General features: G+C 31.9%; 1 protein-coding gene across 4 annotated transcripts in view; it reads right to left on the bottom strand.

Moving 5' to 3' along the window:
* The window catches only part of LOC130899613 (uncharacterized), a 51,054-nt gene that overhangs the window by 21,358 nt on the left and 4,904 nt on the right, over positions 1–24,792 (bottom strand). For 2 of the 4 annotated variants that reach the window (XM_057809676.1, XM_057809678.1), the window contains exons 2-12: positions 14,793–14,975; positions 13,947–14,087; positions 9,985–10,020; positions 7,722–7,904; positions 7,451–7,594; positions 7,079–7,393; positions 6,700–7,014; positions 6,294–6,608; positions 5,582–6,226; positions 4,449–4,729; positions 2,195–2,417 (exon numbers count right to left, since the gene is read on the bottom strand). In XM_057809676.1, the coding sequence (XP_057665659.1) occupies positions 2,195–2,417; positions 4,449–4,729; positions 5,582–6,226; positions 6,294–6,608; positions 6,700–7,014; positions 7,079–7,393; positions 7,451–7,594; positions 7,722–7,904; positions 9,985–10,020; positions 13,947–14,087; positions 14,793–14,975 (2,781 nt within the window). The remainder of the gene's footprint in view (positions 1–2,194; positions 2,418–4,448; positions 4,730–5,581; positions 6,227–6,293; positions 6,609–6,699; positions 7,015–7,078; positions 7,394–7,450; positions 7,595–7,721; positions 7,905–9,984; positions 10,021–13,946; positions 14,088–14,792; positions 14,976–24,792) is intronic. The other 2 variants (XM_057809677.1, XM_057809679.1) reach the window with 1 other exon arrangement.

The following is a 24,792-nucleotide window of genomic DNA, read 5'->3' as shown; positions in this document are numbered from 1 at the left end:
TGCACGAAATAGAAACCTAAGGGATTTAGCTCTGGTGATCCAGGATGCTGAACTTTCTACGATTGATAAGTTGCAATCTAAGATCGTTTAGCTTCAACCTAATTTTCACTATGAAATATCTAAACTCTGGAACTCACCTGCTTCGATGATGATTTGGAAGTCGTTTTGGCTCGCAATTTTGGTACCTGGCTTGGTTTTGTTGGAGGTTTCGGACAGCATTGGTACGGTTGGTACTGTGTAGGATTGGCGAAAGCAGTTTTACCACCCATGCCGATGTAGAAGCATCCATCTCCTGCAGCATGTAACAAACATAATGTCAGAATCCACTTCAATAAATAAATGATAAATAATTATAACAAATATAGCGTTACTGTTAGTAAAATCGTCAAACTTGGTAAGAATAGTGAGAGTCTGACACTACGCCTATTTCATGCAATGCGCGGAAAATTGCATGCATTTTCACAGGCAGGGCTCGCTAATCCAAAAGCTGGGTACTACCGTCCAGGACTGCCGGACTCTCGATTGAACTCAGGAATTTGATGGGAAGCACCGGAACTTTTATTGTGTCACTTTCGGAGACATTGCAATCAAATAATTTTATCGCAATATCATTTATATTTGGAATTTAGGATAACAGCAATACCATGGATACAGAGTCACGATCAATTTTCAGTTGAAAAATCATTCTTTTTTTAAAGTGAGAGTTAAATAAAACTACATTTAGTACTATGTTATTTTCGATTTATTGATAGCTCCAAAAAAATCATTGGATAATTATAGAATCTTGAGATGACTGTAATTGATACGTATATTTAGTTTATATATAATTTAACAATGGTTGAGAAATCGGGTGGCTGTGGAATATCCCAACAATCAATACTTTTCTTATAATTTTATGCTTTATCTGATTCCAACTATTCCGAAAGTAACCTTAACGTAGGTGAACCTTATGAGTTCACTTTTACCTGTAGAAGATCCTTTCAAGATCTTTAGATTCGAGCTGTTATTATTATCATCATCTTTATTATCATCATCGTCATCGTCGTCGTCGTTATCATCATCACTATCATTGTCATCGTCATCATCTTCATTTTCCTTTGTAGAATCATCATCATCATCATCGTTATCGTCGTCATCCTCGTTGTCACCTATAGAATTACAGCAACATGCAGCCGACACATGCAACACACCTCACTTTCCTCGCATGTTTAAATAAAGCTAATATCTTTTCAACATATTCAATTTTCAAGTGATTCTTAGAAAGTGAATTTTATTAATCGTGAAATGATAACTTTGCAAAGAAAGATTATTGAAATGTTTATATTCTTACTTTGTTGTTCTATCATCCATTCCAAAACTTTGTCCTCGTTCTTAAGGTTTCCTATAACATTTTTAAAATGTAAGTAGATTCATAACGTGAGCTTAGCTTAAAATGTAGACCTATATATAGAAAATTTATTTATTCTAATAATGTCTTCTACTTCGTACAAAGTTTTTACTACTATTTAATTTATTAGTTTGCTTTGGCATACTCTCACATATTTTTCCATATTGGCTATTTTCATTATTGCACGGTGTTTAAAAATCATAACTTAACGCTAATATTTCGATTTTTGTTAACACAACGAGAAGGTGAATAAAAGTTTTCAACAATTCAGTCGATTAGAAATGTACTCCAGTTACTCCACAATAGATTATTAACGTATTTTTAAGCAGTTTCCACTAATAATTAATAGAAAAATACCACTTTTCAGCTTCAATTATTTTCAGCCATTTGAATATAACCTCAAAAAGAATTCTTTGTCTAAATTTTTCAACGAGATACGCACTTGACTGAATAATTAAAAAATATGAGGATAATAGGATTTGAATTCTTAATCGGAAACAAAAGTAGTAACTAAAACACTAGTTTAAATATTATCTTTGCTCAATTTATCTCCCGTTTGATTGTAAATGGTATAAGCTTCACTCATATAAAGTCCATCGTTTTAATAATTATTTAAATTACAATAACAACAAATAAGTAATGTTTCATTTAGATTTAGTTCACATCTTCGATATAATATTAACAATATGAAATAACATTTTTCCGTTGAATGATTATTTGTAGCATCTCCAATTTTTCTAGCATCAATCTTTTTTGAAAGGAAGAGCTTCTTTATTTATATTACGTTAAAATGACAACCCTACTTACCATCATACATAATCGGAACTCCGGTTTCATAATACACAAGAGCAGGAAAACTGAAAATACCAATTTCTGCGGCTAATTTGGCATCCGTGGATTTAACAAACTGTATTCCGTGTTTGTCAGCGTCATCGTCGATATTTTCTAATTCTTCTAAGATTTCGCTACACTCTTCACAGACATCGTTATAGAAAAGAACGGCTAAATGTTCAATGTCGTTTATTAGTACCTAAAACGATGCAATTGATATCAATAAAATACTTCTGATTGCCAAAATTGTAGTATCTACTACCTCATAACAATTTTTTATAAACAGGGCGTTTCAATCTTCCGGTTCTATAGGTTTATATTTTCAAAACTAATGATCATATTGACATGAGGATACTTTTATACTAAGGTATAACTAAATAAGTTTTTGAAATACTATTTACAGTAGCTCAATATGGCACTGCAAACGTCTACTCTAACTGATACTAAAATCTGTTTCACACCTTGGTTAGCATATTTTGAGTGATGAATTCGATGGTTGTTCTAATAGGTACGGTTTAATTAATATTGTTGAAGGGGAGGGTCTTCGGCAAACTCCCACAAAAAAATCACAAACAGTAAGGTGCGGCGATTTCGGAGGCTAGTGATTTAACGCGTATGTTCAGTACGATAATTTTATAGCGTATCGAGTTATGTTAGCCTGTGACAATGTTTAAGGAAACTCATTAAATTGCTTATACCATCTTCTTATGCTCTGGGCAAATTAACACTTTTTGTGGTATGAAATTCACGTTGTAAGGAAATGATAGACTCGCATCTAACCATGGAAGTATCAAAGGAGGAAACGAGTACTTGAACCGTAGAGAAAAACTTGGAGTAAGGTTAATTTATGGTGCTGATGAAGTGTTCGTACAGATCTCTTCTCGTGAAAAGACATATAACGTTCAGTTTCCAACTAAGAAATTGTTCAGTACATTTTTACTTAATTTGAGTAATTTTCCCCAACTTTTGTTATGCTGACAAGAATTGCTATAATAACGATTTTAATATTAGATTCAAAAAAGTATTATATGATAGACTTTATATTTTTCGTGTTAAGGTAAGCATATTTGGAATATATTTCAAATATTAAAAATGCAAGTTGATATCTTGCAAATATACCATAATTGAATGTACAGAAAATGCGGAGCTAACATCAGAGATTCTCAATTCGGCTTTAGAGGTGGAATGAAGACTAGATAAACTCTTATCGATATCCGTGTGCTAGTCCAGAACTGCTAAGACGTACAAAAAATGTCTTTATCTGTTGTGTTAATTATAAATAAACCTTTGACAAAGTTCTCCATCACAAATTTATTTTGTATAGAAGAAGTATGCAAAGAAGAAGTATGCACCAAACTGCTCAGGTGACAACACTTAAATTGATAACAGATGACAAAGTATTTAGCAGAGGAGTCAGTCCAGGATGTATCCTATTTCAACTATCATATAGCCTCTATTCTAAAGCCATTTTTAATGAAGAACTTGAAAATGAAGATAGAGGAGAGAAAGTAAACGTAAGTATAAAGAATATTAGATACTCAGATCTAATAGCAGACACTTATGAGGATTTACAGCACATGATCGACCTACTAAATTGGTGCGGCATTGAAGCGGGTAAGACGGTACAAACACCTGGGAAGCTGGAGGGATATGGTGGAAAAATATTGAAAATTTTAATCAAAAATTCTAGATTACACAAAAATTTTGTAGCTGTTGAAATTTCTTCTAGTTTGCGAATTTATTAATTAGACAATTTGCCAAATACAAATCACTTATTATTTAATAAGAACTACTTCTGAAAAATATATTGATATTAACTTCCATTATATTGAAAAACAAAGCAACTTTTAAGAAACAAAAAGACAGTTGTATAATAGAAAAAATCTTTTTAAAGGACAATGGAATTTGACAAGTTTATTTATTCAAATCTATCAATATTTGTCTTCGATAGGAGGAAGGCGCCGATACCCCTATAAGTTCACTTATCCACGTTCCCTACATTTTCTATGACAATGACAATTACGGAGCTGGGCGTTTACATAATTTTATAATTGTTGAGTCACGTTGGATTCATAAATTAATAGTTACTTTTCCTAAATCGGATGATTCTTTTTGAAACACTCTGTATCTAAAGCCCAAATTATGAAAAATATATAGATTGAATTGTAAAATTTCATCCTAATCCAAATTCTACATTAATAAGAAAATGAATTAACCAATACCTACCTACCTGTAAAGTTTTTCTATCTACGTTCTCAATAACATCAGGAGCTGAATCTCTTAATGTCAATATCCAGTCTAGTATCGCTTCTTCGTGCATTAAATCACCTGTATAGATTTCTCTAAATCTATTTCTGTAGAAAACGACAGCCGGTAGTGAGGGAAGATCGTATTCCTTTTGGATACCTTCATCGGATATTTTAACGAAATCAATATCTTTATCTTCGCATTCATCGTCGATGTTTTCAAGTTCTTGTAGAATTTTATGAGACCGTTTATCTCCCTCTTTATCTAAAAACATTCCGATGTGGTAGAATAAGAATAAACATAGAATTGGTACGATTAGATGAATAAGACATCAAAATATTGTTGAAAGAGATCAGGCTATATCAGAAATGCACCACTACTTTCATATTCAATTCTATTATTCAATTGTCAATAAATTTGAGCGATTGGAATGCCTTAAAGGCTAGATAAGACTCAAACATACAATTAACACCGAGTTCATTGACTGTTGCTTCAAGAAAATGAACAATAAGGCTTGTTAAATAGTCTGGAAATCGAATGCTCAAGGCGAGAAAAAATACCGAGACAGAAAGAATGAAAATAATATATCTTGAGTTAGAAAAAGTGGAAATTTTGTTGTTGACAATTTCAGCGCTTGAACTTCACGTTTTGTTAAAATTTTGCTAAAGGTTATTTTTTACAAAAATTCCTTTATTATGTTATGATTAACAGGTTAGTTTTTATAAATGTCTTTATTAACGTTTCTGCAGCACTCGAGTATATTTCTCGTGATACTGCTACTAGATTCAGCTAAATTGTGACAGATTTGAAGTATAATTAAAGACTTTTTTAAGCTCTATTGGTCCGAAGGAATGTCCTACTATAAGTGGACCGGAAACTGGCATTTTTGGAAAGTCCCTCTATGAATATAAAATATATATGGAGAGGAACCTCACACTTTATTAGGAAAGAGATTTTCATGGATGATGATACCTAAACATTTTGGAAAAGCCATTTTTCCAGGTTTCTCTTAATTTTTTTGTGGTAGATATACGCATTTTCGAAATAATTATTTTAGAAAATAGTTTTACAAAATAGATTTTGAGCATTATAAAAACTCAATAAATATTTGCTTACAGAAATATACGACTACATGTTCGTTTTCACCAAGAATCTTGTCCAACATTTTACTATTAACTTCTTCAATTCTGTCAGGAATTTCCAAAGTATTTTCATCTGTTAACCAAGCTAGAACTTCATCTTCGTCTTCAATATCTCCAGTATATACCAACGGTTCTTTGTTTCGGAAGAACACTAGTTTAGGGAAATTTTTGATGTTATATTTTTTAGCTATAACTATATCTTCGGTTGTAACGAATATGATACCATTTTCATCTAGTTCGTCATCGATATTTTCTAATTCTTTGAGAATATTATCGCATTCTTGACCTTCTTCACAGTTACCAGTGAAATAAACCACAACATACTCGTGTTCTTGAATGAGATCTTCCAATATTTCATCTGTTACTTCTTCAATAGTTGCTGTTTGTTTTTGTTCAATAAGCCATTTCAATACTTCATCTTCGTTCATTAGTTCTCCTTCGTAAATTGATGGTATTTTATCTTCGAAGTACACCAACGTTGGTAAATGGTCGATACCATATTCTTTAGCTTCAGCGTCGTTGTCTATCCTAACGATAACTATTCCCTCTCTCTCTAGATCATCGTCGATGTTTTCCAGTTCGTTTAACACTCGTATATCTTGTTTGTCATCTTTATCATCTGAAACATGTATCAATATATTGGTAACTATTGAAATTCAATAATTTTATTATGTATATGGACTTACAAAACAAAACTGCCAAATACTTCTCAGAATTTATAAGTAGCTCCATCATTTCGTCGGTAACATCAGGTATCTCACTGTGTCTCTTCTGATGTAGCAACCAATCTAATAGTTCTTCTTCCTTTGTTAAATCTCCCTCATATAAATGAGGGATGCGTTTTTCAAACAGTACCAAACTGGGTATAACATCAATGCCGTACTCTTTGGCTTCTTCGGGGTTATCGATTTTTACAAAAGCAATGTTATTCTGATCACACTCGTCATCGATATTTTCTAGTTCTGTCAAGACTTTTTGACTTTTCTTTTGGTTTTTGTCGTCTAATTCAGACGTAAAACAAAACAAAAATCAATACAATAAAAATAAAAACAGACATTAGAAAAGGTTTTCAAAATTAAGAAAAAAACTTACAAAAAAGTACGGCAACATGGGACTTTTTACTTATTAGAATATCCAACATTTCGTCAGTGACATCTTCAATTTCATCATGTTTAACTTGATGATCTAACCATTTCAACACTTTTTCTTCATCCTCTAGGTTACCTTCGTACAGAGTCGGTACTCCTCCTTCGAAGTAAACAAGGGAAGGTAGTTTTTCGATACCGTATTCCTTGGCTTCGTCATCGTTATCAATTTTTACAAAAACGATGCCGAGCTGGTCGCATTCGTCGTCGATGTTTTCTAATTCGTTGAGAACTTTTTGAGATTTTCTATCGTCATCGTCATCTGATAGATTACAAAATTATATTCAGCTCACATCTTTTAATTTCAAAAGAAAACAAGTACTTACAGAATAGCACGGCCAAATATTTACTCTCTTGTATCAATTTGTCCAACATTTCATCGGTGACATCTTCTATTTCATCTTTTTCGAGTTGTTCTACTAACCATTGCAATATTTCTTCTTCTTGTTCTAAATCTCCGTCATAAACATTTGGAATTCCTTTCTCAAAATATACCACAGCCGGTAAGGAATCTAAACCGTATTCTTTCACCGCGTTGGCATCATCTATCTTCACAAACTGAATACCGTATTTATCACAATCGTCATCAATGTGCTCTAAATCATCCAGGACATCATTAGACTCATCTGAACCGTGATCATCTAAGAAGAAATTTATTTAGAATTTATTTAATTATCGATTTTAGTCGTACTACTTACAAAAAAGTACAGCTAAGTGGTCTACACTGGTTACTAGAGTAGTGAGTGTTTTTAATGTAACATCTTCGATTGTATCATCTTCGTCTCCAGTACTTTTATGCTGAACTAACCATTCTAACACATCTTCCTCTTTGGTTAATTCACCTAGAAGATGATATTATTGAACAAATCACGTTTGCCAAACTATGTAGATCATCTATATATATATATATATATATATATATATATATATATATATATATATATATATATATATATATCGGATAATTACCTTCATAAATAATGGGAGTCTGATGTCTATAATAAACAAGAGCAGGTAAGGTTCCCAAATTATATTCTTCGGCCAGATTTTCATCGTTAATTTTCACGAAACCAATACCCAGTTGATCAGCTTCGTCGTCAATATTTTCAAGTTCCATCAAAACTTTGGAGCATTTTTTACATTCTGGTTTATCTGTAAAAATAAGTTTATTTCCAGTTACGAAAATTAATCATTCTAGAGACTTTATTCACTTAGATAAATTTGTTATATTATTAAATACTGTATGAGGAAGCACTATGTTTAGGCAAAAAGATTTATGCCAATTACTACTCAACCACAACTGAAAACCTCACTAATTACCTGCCAAGCTTGAAGGTTTTTGATTTAAAAATTTTCCATTTATAGTTGATACAATGAATATATTCATACCGGAAGAGAAGACAATAGTTCAGTTTTTAACAGCCCCAATTGTTTAGGAGAAATAATTGGAAAAGTTATATGAAGCAGAAATGATGATGAGATTAATAGAACGAGAATTAGTATAATTTTAGGGCCAATATAAGTTAATAAAAATGAATACAGGGCACGTCCATACTATGAAATAACGAGGAAAAGAAGGTACAAATTATAATAAAAGGAATAAACTACATATATGAAGAATAGAAAAGTGCATAGTGGGAAAAGGCCAGATGTGGATGAATTAATAAGAATTTAAAATATTAGGAATCGCTCTATGGATAGAATAAACTAAAAACATGATGGATGAAGATTAAAATTGAATTAATTCTGGAAATTATTCAAGACAGCACTATCCCACAGCTTGTCACTATATATTAATACTTGAAAATATGGTAGAGAGCGAAAGGATACAGGACATTTAAGAAAGGCCAAGCCTATGGTTAAAATTGCGTTATATAAACATAAGAAATATAAAATGTAATATAAAGAAAATAAACAAAAAAGAGATAAAGAAATATTGGAAAGACTTGATGGCGAAAACATTATAAGATTACAATGAATAGGACATACCTATATGAGAAGAGCTGGTAAGTGAAATTACAGAGTGGATTGCAATCTGACCGAGACATAAAGATATACCAAGAAAAGATAGATTTATGCAATAGATATATAAGAAAATAAAGATAGAAAACTAGGATCTAAGCAGTGGCTAAAGGTAACGAGATTAGGACTTACATCATATTGTGGAAAAATTGACTTGATGAAGAAATGAATGCATTAGCATCAATATTAAAATTAATTGGGATTGAACGAATTGTACTATGTGCTGTTAACAAAATTGTAGTAGTTCTTTTTGGTGGTAGTGATGCTTCTAGTAAAAACCACTTTCTGTTCGTTTGTACACTTTTTCCAAAGCTTAAAAAAGGATTTTTAATGTACTTTGCACATCTTCTGAAAGAACATTTTTGTTTGTAATGATAAAATTTACAGTTATCTCTGATAGAACGCAAGATTTGTTCCCCGGACTGTGTGATGTAGATCAGTTTATCATATACATAAAATTATTATTTCCGTCAATATATACAAGGGTGGTATGAAACGTTTTTGATCTCAACTTACAGACGTCAGCACTAAATACATTTGCGCATGCTCTGAGAGATTTTCACTACAATTTCAGGGGAAGGTTAGTTTCTGTTCATCAATTATATAAGTGAGTCATCATGAGGATTTTCTTAAAAATGGATAAAATTAATATTGTCATTTCAAATTTGCTTTTGAAAGAGGAGTGAGAGTACCTACATAGATTTGGCAGCATCATTCACGACCGTAAAATTTTGGGCAGCTGAATTCAAACGTATAAGATTGAAAGCTCATCATATGGTATCGGTTTATCGTCGGATTGAGATTAGAGAGATATATGCAATATATTGGCAAAGACTTTTTCGCAAAAGTGACGGCGATCGTTTTTTGTGATAGTCATCTTCAATAAAACAAAGTAAGTAAATATCAAGCATCATTACTTGAAAATGTAAAGGAAAAATTACAAAAAACGACCGTATTTAAAAGACGAATATTTTGAAAAATAAACATATCTTGTTTCTTTGCTAATTCGCCAATATTTGAGACAACCCTCGTATATATAGAATATTTGACCATATCGTAGAATTTTTAAATCAGAAACCTTCAATCGGTACAAAAATAAAATACTCTCAGCATATTAGTTGTGAATGTGTATGTCTACTTTTTATATACGTAACAAAAAATGTGACATGTTGATGTCAAAACTGATGTAAGATCAAGAGTGTTTACTTACTGCTTCCCGATTTTGTGCACGTGTCGGCGTCTGGACCTGTATATAGTAAGTGAGTGGTTAAATGTATTACGGACAAAATTAGAACATCGGTTTTAAGAATTGAAAATGCGTGTTCCGTTTTGTATCTCGAAGGGGTTTAAAATATTCTCGGAAAAAAACCAGTATCTGGCATATATACATTTGGATAGGTGAAGATGTATTATGTAAATAGAGTATTGAGGAATGTAGCCAATGATCCGAATATCCGCTGGTTAGTTTTATAAACACAAATATAGTTATTTGTATATTTATATAGTTAATAGTTGAAATTTTGTTTTAAGAAACGAATATAAGGAAGAGCGTGTTAGTCTAACAAATATTTACACATCAATAACACTGGTAAACAACGAGTTTGTCACACGAACTTTGTGATGATTTTTATTTTTTTTATGTACCCTCGTTAAAAAAACTATTATTTTCTTTCAGTCACTTTCAGTTTCTTTGTCACACCTATATATTCTTTTCTTACCTCATTTACGTGTTTTTGTTTGAATAACTCAATTTAGGCGATATAACGATTGCATATAAGTTAGTTACGTTTGTTATATTGTAAATATGCCCGACAGTTTTTGTTATGTGTGTGGAGAATTAACTTTTACATTTCAGCGTCGAAAATTGACGCCATTAATTGAAATGTGCTAATTAGACTATTTTCGTTTTCCTTTGCGCCAACAAGATAAATCCTAGATTCGACATATATGTTGTGTGATGTCTGGACATTTGTCTTTTGGTGTACCAATGATTTGGACGGAACCAAAAGATCATGTAAGTGATTTTTATTTTTGTTTGATTCCAACAAAAAGCGTCACAACCAAATCCATACACAGTCCAGTACCCAAGCTTTCATCGGCCACAGACCAATCCTACATAGTGCCCATCTGCTTGTGCCAAAGTCTCCAAATCAAGTAGAAACTCAGGATTCTGTTTCTAGTCCGTAATTTGTTCTTAGTCAACCCGATAAGGTATCTCAAGAGAGTCACCCAGGTTATGAACCGTCAATTTCAAAAGATCGCATTTATTGATACAAAGTAATTTAAACGATTTAGTACGTCTTTGAAAACAACCTGGGCTTTTGGTATTTACTCCTTACTCCTTACTCCTGGTATGAAATTTCTTATATCTGACATCGTGACGATGAAATGACTTTTCTAAAGCACATGATTTAGTCTATTGTAATAACATTCTTGTATTGATGAATTTATTGAATATGATCCAAGTCACAACGATTGTTCATTGATTCCTCAAAAACTGGTGTTTCTATATAACGGAAACAAAGAGCTGGTCACCAATGGTTCTGATATTTAAGAGACTTACGAGAACATGAAGTTCCTTCTTGAAAAAACTAAATACAATGAACATGTTTGAAAAATTGTGGAGTTTTATAAGTATTTTGCTTGGGCTACAGCTTGGTTACACAAAATATTGGTGTTCCATTTGCTAATGGGACAGAAGAGATAGAAACACTTCACAGAAAGTATGGTCCAAGCGTGGATTACTTACTCCAGGGCAAAAGTTGCATATAAAGCTCAGCCTGATTAATTAAGTATACAAACTTTGAAGGAAAGCTGAGTGATCTAGAAAAAGTCGCCTGGAAATGTTTTGTGAATGTTGCTCAAACTTCCTAGGAAACCATGAAGCGGAAAAGACTTGGTCATTGAGCTTATTAATGCATACAAAGCTTTGGGATGTAATATGTTTTCAAAAATACATATCCTGTATTCTCATCTGTATTTCTTTCCCGAGAATTTGGATGCTGTGAGTGACGAGCAAGGCGAAAGATTTCATCAGGACATTTACTCAATAAAAAACGCTATCAAGGGAAAATGTCCAGGAATGCTAGCAGATTACTGTAGAAGACTTAAAAGGGACCTACCAGAAGCCAACCATACATGAAAATCAGCTATTTATTGCCCATTAAGGAATATTTTTGTACTGTTTTTGAACATATATATCTTGATGTCATAAAGAAGCCTGGTGTGTCAATTTTTTTCCATTGATATATTGTTGTTTGGTGATCATAGTACATTCAAAAGTTCAAAAAATTCTCCTTAATGAAGGGTTGTAATCAACTTATCATCTATGAGTTGTAATAATTAACGCCATATAAATCGTGTATCTCATTGTATATATTGCAGAATGTAGTTTCTACTACAATCATCCACTTCAAGTTTAGTACACTAATATCTATGTTTTCCTTTATGAAGAGTGAAAGTATGCCGAAAGTACGGTTTCTAAAACTTTAGCAGCAGTCTTTGTCTGACATCACGATTCGAAAACAAGGTGGCTTAAGACAGTGTTTCATCACCAAAAGTCGAAGTCATTTTATTGGTCGAAGTCGAAAATCATCGCATGAAAATGTTCGCAACTTAGTTCCATTTTACATATTCACATCAGTGTTGAAATATTTCAAAACTTAAGTAAAAACCCTCGAATGAAGCTTCTGTCTCTTAAGTTCTGATGAAACTTTAATTAAACGCGGATGTAAATGCAAATGCAATGGCGAATATTCACTGCAGCCTGGTAAATTTTTTGATAAAAGTTTCGTAGGATTTTTAATTCTTTTTGAATTTAGTTTTCCAAGTCTTGAAGTTTTTTAGCTTGTCTGCTAATTCAGAAGTTCAAAAATCACCTTTCCAGAATGATATATGATATAAAACCCAAATTTCAAAGTAAGAGGCATAGGCTTCAGTTACATAACATATAATTTTATTTTCTATCTTTGCGATTGGTCCTGAAAATACTGTCTGAACATCATACATCTTTGCCATAGCACCACGAATTCGTCTAATAAAGGCATTTTTTCAGTAAAAAAATGCGAATAAACATTTATGTTCACTATTATTTTCATAAATTTTCCACACACGATCCTGTATAATGACATTGACTCGATAGTTCATAAGAGAAAATAAATATTTTTATATTCACAGTCTACACACATATAGTTGTGATATGTTTTTGAAAACTTAATATAGATGACCCATTTAAATAAGGTGTGCGCTATAATTGTGTCTGATATAAATTTGTGGTATTTTTGTACAATATAAACTGACTAAAATTACATAAAAACGATATTAAATAATTCAATAATTCTTAGATATTCAAATTACTTTAACTATGAAAGAAATTGAAAATTGGAAAACAGTTTGTTAATTGAAAGCTCAAAACAACATAACACGGAAAGCTTGAGAATTTGCTTCTAAATAAAAGATAATCTAGTTCGATAAATGCATGTGACTACTTATATTGGAAATAAAGATGTTAAAAAATTTTTTTTCTATGTCCGTTATAATATTCACTTTCTTTTTTCGTCCATTTTCATTCATAAGGAATTTAATTTCTGAATCGGTCGAAAAGCGTGAAAAAAAGTACTTTAGCGGTTCATTTTTTAACGGTTTTGCGTTAAAAAAAGTGCCGTAACGTGACATTTTTTGACTCAATTCAAAAATTAGGTTCTCCGATAAACTGTCACACTTTTATTTCTTGATATTCGTTGTGTCTAATTAGTGTAGTAGTAGTAGTAGTATTATTATTAGTGAAGGAGAGTAATAGTGAAGAAAGTTTAAGCTGCACACCAGAAGATGTTGTTGAATCGGCAACTTTTAATATTACTATTACAAAATAACAATTGATAAAAGTTTTGTCGAGTTTTCTTAAGTCTACGGACATAGAAAAAAGTTTGTATGAAAGTCGTGAGTAAAGTAACTTTTTTTCACTCGTAGAAATTGCCGTCCTATTCGTGAAAGAAGTATTACATTACTCACACGTTGCATAAATAACTAATCTATTCTTATTATAATTATCAAGCAACATTTAGCATTTCTAAATACGATTATTTTCAACGTATATACAATAATTGTAATTCTAAAGCTTCATTAATAAATATAGCAATTTAATATAATAAAAAAGCACTGAAATTGACTTACAGAACAAAACAGCAACGTAGTCGGTACTTTCAACTATTTTTTCCAAAATTTTCGCATTCACTTCTTCAATTCGGTCAGGTAAATCCATAGCTTCTAAGCTGGTGAGGAAATCTAATACTTGTTCTTCATCCATTAAGTCACCTGTTACAAATATTGAATGTTTACAATATATATATATATATATATATATATATATATATATATATATATATATATATATATATATATAATTTGTTGGAAAATCAGTAGAAATACGATACTCTAAATTGTGATTTAATTAATTAACGAGAATCTCAAAAAGGAGGATCAACTTTTAATATCAAAACCCGTGAAGTTCAATAGCAACAGTTTTGTTTCCGCATGGAATCTTTAACGTGAAAATGATCTCAATTTAATATCTGTTTCATTAAACTTTAGCTCTAATTGATTTGATAAAAATACAGAATTCCAAAGTTCGTTGTAAAGCAAATCTAGAGTAGACGAACTTTTCATGATGTCAAATTTTAAGATCCTCGCTTACAAATTTCGTATAATACTTATGCGACAAAGAATCATTTTTCGATTGATACTCAAATATGTATAATAACTGATAACCATGAAAATATATACTATTAATTTGGTGTTATGACATCTTTTTACCTCTTTATCTTTTGCAAGAAGTTCTCTACAATGAATTTTCATGTATGTCTGCTTTTTGGTTATAGCATATGAAACTAGATCTACGAAGCGAAGATTTTCAATGTTTCCAATTAAGACGTTCAATTGTTGGTGGGACTATCGATTCATGGTTACCAAAACTACTACCCTTTAATTAAATTACTAATTAAAATCTATGAATGTTCCTACCTTCGTATATAATCGGCTCTTTTTCTCTAAAGTACGTGAGAGCAGGGAACTTTGTGATGCCATATTGTTTGGCAAGTCGTTTATCGTTAATTTTGACAAAATCCACTCCAAACGAGTCGGTATCATCGTCGATTTGTTCTAATTCAAGCAGTACTTTATCGCATGTGGTGCAACTTCGGGCATCTACAATTAAAATAATAACAAATTATGTTTCAAATTATTATACGTAATAACAAAAATCTCAATCAAAGATTATACATTTTATATGGAGAATCAAAATGTAGGTATTTCTTTGTTTTTAATTCTTTTCCTCACCGGTTACCCGATCCCATTTTGCTACTACGTTAATGAATCTGTACTTACTTTAAAACTGATTCTAAATAATCAATAGATGGTATGAAAAAGTATATAAGTTCTATCATTTTTAAAAACAGCAATAACGAGGATCAAAACCAAATTTTACAATTCTTATTATAGTACATGTAAGATAGTACCTAGATATATAGTACCAATCAAACATTGTTGCGGAATACATCTGAACAACTGTTATAAAACATTCGCAAAAACTTCAACAATTATTGAGTACCAATATGTTTTGAGAAAATTTGATAATGAAATTTTTTTAGGGCAAGAAAAACTAATTTTAAATCAAAAGAAATCTAAAATCAAGATCATTTAGAAGCATATATATTATTATAATATTTTTTTCATAAAACCATCAAGTTTATAAATTTTCCTCCCAAGTTTCTCACAAAAACACTCATTACCAATATGGCGGTGTACTGACGTCAGAATATAGTAAACTATAGTAAACAGTGAATAGAATTCTTCAGTGTTCTTTGTTTTTGTGTTGCTTTCAAAGTTTAAAATTTAATAGTGATGTACACTAATGCTTTCTAATGATACACCATTTATTCACGTATCTAGACTAATGAAGGGATGAAAAAAGTGGTTAAAGCTTGATGGAAATAGGTCCAGGAACTTTATACTCTACAACTTAATTCTTTACCACTATAAAATTTCCCATTACCAAGCCCAGGTTTTCTTTAGTTACGATAATACTTGTAGATGAGAACATTGGGGTCAAAGTAAAGAAAAACGATGGGCAAAGTAAAAAAATAGATGCGAATATTATTTCACACACAATTGATATTGGCATAGTTGTGAGGTATTTGGAAATTCCTATATCGTGGATTTGCGAATTCTAAGTTACGTTTGAATCTTCAGGACAATTCATAAAATTATTTATTTTTATAGTTGTAAATAACAATTTGATGTTTGCCAAGTTCTGAATCAGCAACCAATTAATATGTTCAAAAATAGAAAACAAAGATTATAAGTTGTTGGCAATAGAATTTTATTTTATTGTGGAGCATATTTGAGAAAAATTGCAAATGTTATTTATATAATTAGCAGTTCCCAATTCCATTAGATAATATTTAAACTAAGTCAAAACTATGTGAATTGAACATAGGAATACACCATTTTTAGTGTACTTTATTTTCGATTCACACTGATTATAAATAACTATTTCTTTACAACAATTTTCATACAATTTGGAATTTGGAAAATAGATGAGAAGGAAATTTGTGACAGTACGAAAATCAAGCAAGCGGAAAGAAATTTCAATTTTTTCACCACCGTTGGTGTTTAGTATGAATCCGTTTCATTAGAAAAACGAAAAGAGGATTTGGTTTAAGACTTTATAATAATACCTTTAATTCATACATAAATTCACTAACAATGTGCAAAGTCTTTTGAAATAAGACAGTCATACAAGATCTAAATGTAATAAGATTTCAAATACTTTTCATTAACAGGTTATTCAAAAATTCTAAGTAAAGAATAGATGTAAAGCTCGCTCATTATTAATAAGTCTTATCTGAGAGACTCATTGTCCAATGAAAGCTTATGAGACGTTACTATAAACGGTTTGAAAAGACGACTCGGCATTCAACCTGGGTTAATAAAAATTGCATCTGAAATTGGTAAAATCACCCTCCTTATTATTACTATAGTTCCACAAGATTGCATAATAACCCCTCATATATACATAATTTATACTTGTGATTCTCTACCACCTCCACATCCCTTAGAAACGATCCAATTATGTGCGGATGGTAGTGTACTCATTGCTTCCACCTCAACAAACACTTACTCAACGTGCCATCCCAAAATTTCCTGATTTAATTAGCGGATTGGTGCAGGAGATTCGATTCTCAAAAACCAAAGCTATCGTCTCTAACAATCCGAAAACCCTGAGCCTAAGGCTTCTAGTACATAATTTCTGTTTAATGTTTTGGTAAGAACGTCTCTAAATCTGCAGCTAAGCTTCTTATTTGGAAGTGCGATCTACTCAAAATCTCAATTGGTTAGAGTATGGAGGCTCTAACAGACAAATTCAGATTAACGTATCCTAATCTATTTTATAAATATGAAACGCAGCTTCGATCCATTATCGAATATGGGGCAAACTTCTACTGCACCCTACTCAACCATCTTTTCAAGAGGCTCTCGTTTTGCGAGTTGTCCATTGTTAGGTACTGCTCATACAAGTGGTGTTTTAGCCCCAGCGTTATGTCAATAAAAACATTACCTCAAGACCAAGCGCTATATGTGTCGCACCATTGAATCAAGCAGCGCCTTTACGAAAACTTCACTCTACACTCTCTGGATTACTACTAGACCACCCCTCAAAACCGAAGGGAAATCTTCCTATTTCTCCTTTCGACCAATAGCGACAACCTGTGAAGAACTTTACCTTGCCATCCTTGAAAATTTCTCCATTATCATCCTTTACTAGTTCTTCGGTGTTACAGGTTTTTTGAGGTTACCCTATAATTTGGAGGTGAATTCGTTCATCAGCCAATTGGCCGACGATGGGGAATAATACAACCGCAGCTGTACCCGGACTTAAAAAAATATTTATAAATTTCCAATGTTATATGGCTTGTCAAGCCATTTCATTTTGACTAGAACACGGAATCTAACCTCTTAAAAAATTAAATTAAAATTCAATTCAATTAAATAGAAAATAATAAATAATAAAATAATCCATTGTACAATTCCAATTGTACAAGTCGTTAGGTTGAGTTTAAGCAATATTACAAGGTATAATATATCATTTTGAACATTTTTGGGCTCATTCCATTTACACGTAATAAGAAAAAGAAAAGAGAAAGATCACTTTTAAAATCAGATAAAACACAATGTAAAAATACCAAGGTACATGGACATACATTTTACTTTGAGTTTTTGTCGCTTTTTATACTTCTCCCTGAATGAAGGAAATAATACTAGCGATGACAACACTGTTGGAACTCGTAGGTGTCGCGGTTACATTCACCGTGACAATTTTAGCGCAGCTCGACTCCCAAATTTTCTATTAACGGTTAGATAATACAAATAACAAATCATTTCGACTTGATATGATTTCATGCTTTCACTTTTAGATTAAATTTCGAAATCTGTTTTCCAAATTGTTTGTGTGCTTCACGTACGTTAATTAAAGAACAAATTCCATGGTGTAGATTTGAAAAAAAAAAATAGAATTGGGGAATAGATAAAAATAAACCATTTTCGTTCATTGGTTTCACTTTTGTTGACTATTTTTCTTAGAAGTGTGCAATATTTAATAATTATTTTCGTCATCAGACATACATATATTATACAGTGTGGTACAAATGGGATGAATACATTAGTTATTTCGTAAGCGGGGATTGTAAGGAAAGATCCCAAAAACCGACGATTTTTATTTTTAATCAAGCTATTAATAAGGATACCTTTTTATTTTTGACGTCATCTATGAGAGTTTGCTGACGTCATTGTGAAAATTTTTAAATAGGAAAGTGGGTTTTGTAATACATTATGTGAAAGGTCTTCCAAATACCTATACAGCCAAATCAATATGTGCAATCTCAATACTTATCCTTTCTTTGAGTTCAATGATATTCTATGGTCTATTTTGGTACGCTTTTTTTTAAATATCATCATAAAAAGAAATCCGATAATACTATTATGTATTATTCGCGCCGAATTGTTAACTTTTTCTGGGTATTGAATGTGTAAATTTTCCGTAGCTCAGTACCGATAAGTTTGACGATTGACATAATTGTTAACAGGGCCGGATTAAGCTAGTGGCTTGGGGGGGCTATAGCCCCGGGCCCCAGGTCCAAGAGGGCCCCATCATTTGGAAATCATTCTGTATTTTTTGATGTGTTGATACCATAAATCTAACGTATTGATATTATTTTGTGAATTTTTCCGGGTTTTCGACCTTCTTAAGGGGGCTCCGTCATTATTTTATCCCCGGGCCTTATAAATCTTAGTCGGGCCCTGACTGTTAAGTACAAAATGTAGCTTCATCATTGTAAAAATCGGATCTCTGTTATTTTGTTCCATTATAATTTCACGGAATTCAATTCGTCTTTCAAAATCATCTTCCATAAGTTCTTGTACTTAACTTAATTTTTAGGAATGCCCTTTTTCTTCTTTAGATTTCTAAGAACTGTTGATTGGTCCATGTCATTATCTATACTTCTTGCTGTGAACTGCTATTGGAATTATCTTGAAAGGCTAATAGAACATCTAGTTGTTTTTTCATACATTAGTTTTCTACTACCTTGAGGGAGGTCTTTGACATGAAACGTTTCTCTTATTCCTTACATCTTACAAACACTATAATACATTTTATCCAGAAATCTGTTCAAATTTCATTAATAATATTTGTGACAATACGCAAATCAATAACTGTACTTATTGATATGGCTGCATAGGTATTTAAAAAACGTTTCAAATAATGTGTTACTACACACGCTCATATAGATGACATCAAAAATAGAAAGGTATCCTTACTAATAGTCTATTTAAAAACGAAAATCATTTGCACCATACTGTATATCCACCCACATTGACAACTATGTGGTGCCCATAAGTTTATCATGTTGATATTTAATGCTGACTTAGGATATTCAATAAATACATAATAACATTTTTGAATGGCATATATAACATTTTTAAATAGACGTGTTTATTCCATTTAGTTATTCTATACTTGATGTGGCCAATAAATACGTTCTAAATTTATCACAAAGATAAATTTAATAATGGTTGCTAGATGAAACATAAATAAATTAATCATTCATTGAATTTGGGTATAATCTAATGCTTAAATAATGGGATTACATATAAATTTAGTGAACTCATATGCTAAGTACTTTATAATCCCTATATAGATTGATTTTCCAAGTTAATTTTCATATTCATATAGTATCACCATCAATTACCCAAGTTTAAAAATGGATAAAGAGACGAATTAAATATAGTTAAATAATTAAAATGGTCATCACAGAAATTTGGCTATAAAACTCATACTATTAATGTGATGATTGTTCAAAAAGTTTCCAAACTCTCCCTTAAGAAATCAGCACATTTATGTAAGTTGGGAAATATATTCGTGTATGCGTTGAGATATTCTCATTAAAATTTCAGCTATTTTGGACGTTTAGTTTCTGTTGGACAAACATATATGTAAGTTGTTGTGAAGATTTTTATGAAAATGTATTGAATTGAGTATCAAACTGTCATTAAATATTTGTTTTGGAAATACAGTACGCCCATGCAAATGAAAGAGGAATTGGACACGATATCATCGAAAAAGTTTAGCAAATGATATTGGATTAAGTTTAGAGAAATAGAAGAGACAATCGGTATACTATGAGAACGCATTTGCAGCGGATTGGAATGAACATTACCATGGTTTTATTGACACGATTTAAGAAAAAGGGGTCGATAAATATAGATGAAGCTTAGATCTATTACTACACTCCTGAAATGAGTAACACTCAATAATTTATAGTTAGTTGCAAACATCCATCGACAATAATTCTTTTGGTAAAATACAAGGTTTACAAGGTCTGGCTATTAAATAACGAGACTGGTTACGAAAAAGGGTTTTATTATAAAAATTATTTTACATTCGAATGCTCCCCTTCAATATACTCTCCTCCCCTCGCCACACACCTTCCATACGTTTTTTCTATTGATCGAAGCAGTGCTGGAAGTGTTCTTTGGTGATGGCCTTCAGAAGCTCCGCCGTTTTTTGCATTACCGTTTCCATCGACTCAAATTGGGTCCCTTTCCAATCAGATTTTATCTTTGGAAACAAAAAAGAGTCGCACGATGCCACATCTGGTAAATACGGCAGGTGTTTGAGCATAGATAGCGCGTGATGGGCAGGTGCAAAATCCACGAGTTTTTATTCCACAACTCGGGCCGTTTTTTACGAACTTGTTCTCGCAGTTTTGTCTGACAAATAGTAAGTCTGGTTGATAGTCTGACCATCTGGAGCCCATTCAGTTATCACGAATTTTGATTTGCTCTCTCGGCCCTCACTAAAGTCCTTAAACCACTCATAAATATGGGTACGAGATAGATAATTGTTCTCATAAGCCTCTTGCAACCATTTGTAGCATTCAGTTTCAAACCGCTACTGCACAAATACTATAATAGTGACGGAAACATGTTTTGGAACGTGCATAGATAAGATACCTAGATATCCAACGCACTACTCGTTGTCTAGGGCGCCCTCTAGGCGCGCAGTCTCGTTATTTAATAGCCAGACCTCGTATATTAACTATTTATGAAAAATAAGAAAAGGGCGAAGTTGCATCTTTCCTAATTAAAAACAAATCTGAAACATCCTCTTATCTCATAAGGGTAAATTAAAAGGAATAATCGAGTTTCCACTGTAACTACATCTCAGTCTATCCTTATATACTTTTGTGTTAGTAAGTTTGATTCTTGGCGAATTATTTTGGATCAGAACTGTCAAAAATAATGAGTTCGCTCAAAGATATGTATAACTTTCTTGTAGAGATTTGATTAGTTTCATAATTTTTTAGTACTTAATCAAATTGTAGTAACTTTGAAGGAGGCTGAGGAGCAATCGAAGCTCTATCTGTGAAAATCCTTGGATCAAGGAAAAGCTTTGGCAAAAATTTCAGTGAAATCGAATTAATTTTTTTGGAACTTTATCTGTAGTTTTGATATACAATGATTATTTTTGTAACAATTTATTCAGTTGAGTATTTTGATGAAAGTTGTATGTAAAAAATGTGAAAATGGGTGAGTTTTCACTCATAACTTTCGTATTTATCACTTAAAATCATTTGGAAATTTTAATTTGTTTTCCATTAAATTATAGAAGGTCTTTTTGTGCCAGAAACTAGTAGAAAAGCCTACAATTATTCTCGAATCTAGTGACCTTTCAATTCAAAAGACGTCAAGACTTGAATAAGAAATTTTGTAAACATACTATTGATTGGGTCTACTAGAAATTTCGTCAATTATAAGATATTCCACAGACCAAATATGATAAATTTATGCCATGTTGAAAACATATAGATAAAAAAGTAACAATCCCACGAATAAAATCGAATAAATCCGTAAGTTTACGCAAACCATATTTTTATAACCTTCATTTGAAGTACCATATTTCATAATCAGCTAATGTTCTTAAATTTGTTGAAATCCAAATATTTTCATTCAAATATATTAATCCGAGAATCTTTTTCAACAGGAAGCCAGGTTTCTGTTTACGTTATTTGATGAAGCTTGTGTTTCTGCAGAAAAAAAACAGTTCTGCGGACTTATAAGAGTAATTTAACGTCTAATTCGTCTAAATTTGATAGGATAACGTAGACTTTATATCAAGGAGACAAGATCAGATGATCTAGATGGCCACTCCATTCACGTCTTCCAATTTACCTTCATTTAAACTAGTTATTCAGAAACCTTCCATCCTTAAGAACATAAGATGGTGGTGCAACATCTTGTTAGAACCAAATATTGGGATACAAGTTCAATTGGAGGTCTTCCAAAATATGCTTCGTTAAATACCGCACATGCTTCTTAATGACTTAAAATCTATCGTCGTAGCCTACCATTATTAGAATTACAAATTACAAATTTAAATACAATTAATAGGCAACTTGTGGCCGGTGCTAAAGAAGAGAAAGACAACAGAACTGTTAGGAAAGAGTCGATCCGAAGGGTCATAGCAGTGATTACCGGTCACTGCACAGTAGGCTCTAGACTCAGGAAAATGGGTATCAGAACCGACGATCTCTGTAGAGAATGCAGTGAAGAGGAAGAAACAATGGAGCAACTAATGTGTCACTGTACAGCATTGGCGTCGAAACGATTACAACGCATGGGGAATGAAACATTGGAATGTCTGGAAGAAGCAGCGGAGCTGTGTGTTAAGGACCTGAATCACTCCATTGCAAACTGGAAAAGCTTGGGAAGGGGCAAGGACCTGGCAACGGAAGAGGTAGGGAAGGGGAGTGAAATGGTGCTGACTGAAAAATCAGCAAGGACATCACAATGGGTCTAAGGCCTCCCATAAATATGATCATTGAGTGCATTAATTCTGATCTAAAGCTTGGTTTATGCAGCCAAAATCAAAACTCAATTAAAATTAACGCTACATGATAAACTGGTGGGTGGTAATTTTTTTATTTATGCCTTGCATAGAAGTTACTTGTAAACCAATAGAAACTCCCTGTATGGGTGCTTTTTGTCATATAAATATGTAAAGCTGATGACACCATCTTTCAGTGTTCCATCATCTGAAGGACATTGCTGACTTCCAGACATTGAATTTTCCTATTTGTCTGATATTAGTTTTAGAAATCGGCGCAATAACGCAAATAATATTTTCATAGCTAAAGAACGAGGATGTTGTAAACAAAACAATACCACGTAACCTGCTCATCACCTAAAAAAAATTTTGATTTGAATTCACTGATAATTTTCTGCATGAGCTCCAAGTACCATGTCTTTCAACTTGTAATTAAATTTGTTAGTTTAATGTTTAATTTTGGCTACATAAACCAAGCTTTATACTATACGGAATTAACGAATAATATGTGATTGGTATATAAAATAGCTAGTGGGTAAATTTTTTTGATAAAAATGCCTTCATTAAAGTGAAGTTCTTCTAAGTTAAACGGAAAATTCCAAATGTCTTCTACTGGCATTGGCAACTGCTTCTCAAAACGGCATTGAAATATATACAAAAGCAAGATATTTTTAGAAAACTCGATATAGTTTATGTTTTAATTTGATATCAGTCTCTATTATTCACAATTTTGAAACGTGTCTACAAGGTAATCAGATTTTTTTTTGATAATTCATTTTAAACAGATGAGGTTTCGATGCCGAGCAATTAATTATTAATTTTTGTATACAGTTACTGAGAGCGATGATACTGAAACTCACCTACATACTTTTATCTTTGGTTATAAATAAAAAATGTAAAATAAGAATGTCCAGCCTTGGCAGTGGGTGTAAGTTTCACGCGTGAGAAATTATTCACACGAGTGAGGTGATATATCGCTAGTTTTTGGAGTTCAATTCCGATATACAGGATGATTCACAAATTAAAACTTATGTAAAAATGTGCCTGTTTTAATATGAGACTACGCAAGAAGTTCGCAATAAGCTGGAATTAATTAATTTACAATCCTGAGAAATTATTCTGGTTTTGAATTTGAATTAAGCAAAGAATCATTTTTATTTATTCAGAAATTTAGTAACTGTATTGTATTTTAATATATAATTTTGGAGGTCGAAGGATATTTGACAATTTTGAATATGCAAACACATTCTTTTTTTCATTTTCTCATAAATTGGATCTCTATATCACTATACAATTTGTATTGAATGTTTTTGTACTAACCATATTATCATCTGTATCATCCATTTCTAATCAGTAATAAGCTATTATTGGTCAATGAAAAAATACGTATTAAACAGTTGTAAAATTTAAAAATAGATGATGTGGGTATTGTATTTAAATAAACTTCAAACAATTGCGGTAGCTAAGTTAGAATTTATGGAACCGTCAGTGATGTTCCTATTAAACACATTGTTTACTACTACTACACCTACACTCATACTTATTTACAATGTTTGATGTCAATCGCTAGCCTTCAGT

Source organism: Diorhabda carinulata, chromosome 11, assembly GCF_026250575.1.
Source record: "Diorhabda carinulata isolate Delta chromosome 11, icDioCari1.1, whole genome shotgun sequence".
Classification (NCBI taxonomy): Eukaryota; Metazoa; Arthropoda; class Insecta; order Coleoptera; family Chrysomelidae; genus Diorhabda; species Diorhabda carinulata.
Note: the sequence above shows the minus strand (reverse complement) of the source record. Positions and strands in the feature narration are given on the sequence as shown.